General features: G+C 39.6%; 1 protein-coding gene across 2 annotated transcripts in view; it reads left to right on the forward strand.

Moving 5' to 3' along the window:
• Window positions 1-895: 895 nt before the first annotated feature.
• Window positions 896-3584, forward strand: part of LOC106934530 (MBT domain-containing protein 1-like) — a 15292-nt gene continuing 12603 nt past the window's right edge. For both annotated transcript variants that reach the window (XM_015014497.1, XM_015014498.1), the window contains exons 1-2: window positions 896-1067; window positions 3098-3350. In XM_015014497.1, the coding sequence (XP_014869983.1) occupies window positions 1047-1067; window positions 3098-3350 (274 nt within the window). In that variant the 5' untranslated portion in view covers window positions 896-1046. The remainder of the gene's footprint in view (window positions 1068-3097; window positions 3351-3584) is intronic.

The raw sequence follows: 3584 nt of genomic DNA on the forward strand, positions 1-3584 counted from the left end.
TGACATCCTGTTCTTCAGAGGAATCCACACATGAAGCTGGACTTCAGCCTGAGTTCAACAGCACCATCTTCTGGCTGTCAGTAGGTGGTGCACCTTAGTGTGAGTGTTTGCGCTACACTAGAGCACTGGTGTCAAACACATTTTCATTTTGGGCCATATCAAAAGCATGAATAATGTTCTCAATGGGCCGGTTGCGCCAGAATGTATCGACAAACCCAATAACATCCTGTTAAAATATTAATAAATAGCTGCGTGTGCTTTTGATAAAGACTTCTTAAAATGCAATAATATAACATCTTCTCACATTGATCAGTCCCTCCTTGAAATTGTTTTGGTGATTTATTGTACATAAAATCACAGATTTTATGGTGCTAATTTAGAAGTATCTCCAAGAAATGTTGTGATATTTGCACTTCTGTACGACAACTGAGTCTTTACAACAGAGTGTTAAGAAAAAAATTCAAGAATAAAGTCATAGTATTCAGAGAATAAAGTTGAAATATTAGGAGAGTTACAGTTTTATGAGAAGTAGACCAAAAATGATTAAAAATAAATAAATAAAATGAGGAATTTTGAGCATCTTGTGAGCAAATGACTATTTCGAAGAAACCATTCAGACACACCAAATTTTGATAATTAAATGGATGCTTTGCTCTCATTAAAATTACTTTTTCTAGTAATTTAACGACATTCTTCTGGTAATATAGCATCTTTATTCTACTAATATTATTAATTCATTCTCAGAATAATATATCTTTATTTTCGTTATTTTTTTTTTTATCTTTGTCTGGCCCTTTTATGCCCTCGTAGTTTTCTGCGGAACTGTTTTGTTGTTGCGTTTCTGAATCTGTCCAGCAGGTGGCGGTGGACGCATCGCCGCCTCATCTGAACTCCACACACGAAGCGGAGCCAGCAGCCAATCAGCGTACAGCATTGAGCTTCTGAGCTGTGCTAATTGTGTTGTTATGTCAGCCGCTAGGTTTTAACCTACCTTCCTGCGGGCTGAGGCGATCCAGACAGCGGCCTCCTGTGCGGGATCTGCCTCCATGGAGACCCCCAGAGACCCGGTGAGTCCCTGCCTCCTCTGCCCGGAGACAGACCTCTGTTCCCGCTTTGTTATGCTTGTTCGAGCCGCTTCTCCAGAGAGCAGCGATGATCGATACTGACAGACTGATTCCTGCACATACCGCGATTACAGAGTCGGGTCATGTATGCCGAATAAAGCAATGAGTGTAGATGAGTGAAACCAAGCTGCGAGTTAAACTCCAGAACCTTGGAGCTGGATTCAGAACCGGCAGGAAGCTGGAATTAGAGGAATGCTGAAGGGAGTCTGGTGTAGTGTCCTGCAGAGTCAGAGCACCGCAGTGCAGAGCTGCAGAAACAAGATCTGATCATTAAGATGTTAATGAGCTGCAGATGTCTGACAGATCTAAACATCTGATGAGGTTAAAATAAATCATACCGATGGGACCAAAAGTGTTAGAGAGGGAGGAACCTGAATGATCCAAAAACCCAACTGAAAACATGGTCAGGTTCAAAAACTGAAGGGAAAAAGCATAAAAAATCCAAAGAAAACCTGGAAAACTCTCAATCCGTAGAGCTTAGACTGACAGAAATAGAAGCTAGCATTTCTGCTTTAACTGTAAATATTTAAGATTTTTCCTGAACAAAATGCACAAACAGAGCAGGCAGGATGTTCCCTTGTGGGATCCCTCAGGGGTTAGTACTCGGTCCTACACTCTACTTTCCTCCCCATCATGCATGAATGTGCCACAACTTTCCAACCTCAACTTTAAATTTCATATGAAGCAACTGTGGAAGATCTCCTTCCATCCTAGCATTCCCAAACTTCTCTCCACTCTCTCTACCAGACATTGAAAAACAAATCCACACTTGTATTGATCTTTTTTGAGATTTCAAGAACCTTCAGAGGTTCAATATTATGTCAAAAACTCTTCTGTTGGGATCCTGATCCTGATAGCAGTGAGAAAATATGAAAATGTTAAGATGGGCTCTCCAGCAGCAGTCAGTCTCGCAACAAATCTAGAGAGGCCCCTGACTGAAGACTTGCTGTATGATAGTTTTATGATATTCTAACCAATAGGGATGGGGGATATTTTGAATATTTAATTTTTTGAGTAAATTTAGATTTTTTTTCACCGGTTAACTCCTTGAGTTTCCATAGTTCAGATTAATGTCAGTACACCCAGGGCGGCCATTTTGTTTGACAAGCATGTTTTACTGCTTCTGTTTTTCTGGTCTTTGAATTCAGGTCAAAAATGAAATATTAGAGCCAGGCTGAGATTTTTATTTCTTAGTTATGAGAATAAAGTCATAATACTGAGAGAATAAAATAGTAATTTTATTATAACTCCGACACAAAAAAATAGAAAATTAAAATGAGGAATGTTGAGCATCTTTTTAAGTTATATTTTGGTATAAGTTTTAGAGATAATAAATATTTTAACACATCAGCATCAAATTATTACCAGTAGAAGGACTTTGAAATGATCATAAAATTAACTGTCTGTTTTGAAGAAAGAATCACACAGACTTCACTGGTTATAGTAACTAAGCTTTTTTCTCATTAAAACAACTTTTTTCTTGTAATTTTAAGACTTGTAATTAAACATTTTCATAGCCTGGCCCTAATAACTCCATCTTAAAACTCACAGAAGGATGATTGAAATAAAAGCCACTTTTGAAAAATATTTTTAGAAAATAAAGTGAGCAAAAAAAAAAAAAAAAGTATTAAAATTGGAGATCGGATCTGATTTGAAAAAAATTTTGATTTTATATCTCAGTATCCAAACAGCAGAAACGATATTCCACAGTAAAACTTCCTGAATGACACCATCAGCAGGTGTCAAGCACTGCTAATCCACCTCCTTTGCTTTTGCCACTCCTCTTTAAATCTCTGTCTGGCCGTATGGATGGAGTCTGAGTAGAGAGATGCTGAAGTTGGGGATAAGGTTTTTGATGGATGGAGGGTTTGAACTTCCTCGTCTCTCTGCTCTTTGTTCTCATCGCAGTTTTAAGGAAGGACTAAATCCTTTTCTCTTCATAGTTGGTTTCTGTTTTATGCGTCTGTCCTCAGATGGAGCGTCCGTCCAGGAAGCGGCAGGACTCCTTCGGGATGCTGGACAGCCTGGAGGAGGACCGCAGCAGCTGCAGCTCAGACTCCAGCGGCGGCAGCGGCGCATCCAGCCCAGAGGACAGCGAGGATGAAGACTTCGGCGTGGGCGGAGTCGGCCATCAACTCACCACCTCTTCATCCTCCTCCTCCTCCCTGATGCTCATTAAGACCAACGGACAGGTGTACACCTACCCCGACGGCAAAGCGGGCATGGGTCAGTCAGAAGAGTTTCCACAAATTAAAACTTTGTTCTCAAGCATCATAGATACAGTAGATAGAAAATAAAATAAAATAATAAAAAAAAAAAAAAACAAGCCACACTTTATTTCAGTTTAAGGTCAGTTGCAGCAATTTCCCAAAAACCTCAAACCAATTAAGCCAGTGTTTTTCAACCTTTTTTGAGCCAAGGTACACTGTTTTAATTGAAAAAATCACAAGGCACACCACC

This window comes from Poecilia latipinna, unplaced genomic scaffold (assembly GCF_001443285.1).
Source record: "Poecilia latipinna isolate Pla-1442-1.1 unplaced genomic scaffold, P_latipinna-1.0 Scaffold1820, whole genome shotgun sequence".
NCBI lineage: Eukaryota > Metazoa > Chordata > Actinopteri > Cyprinodontiformes > Poeciliidae > Poecilia > Poecilia latipinna.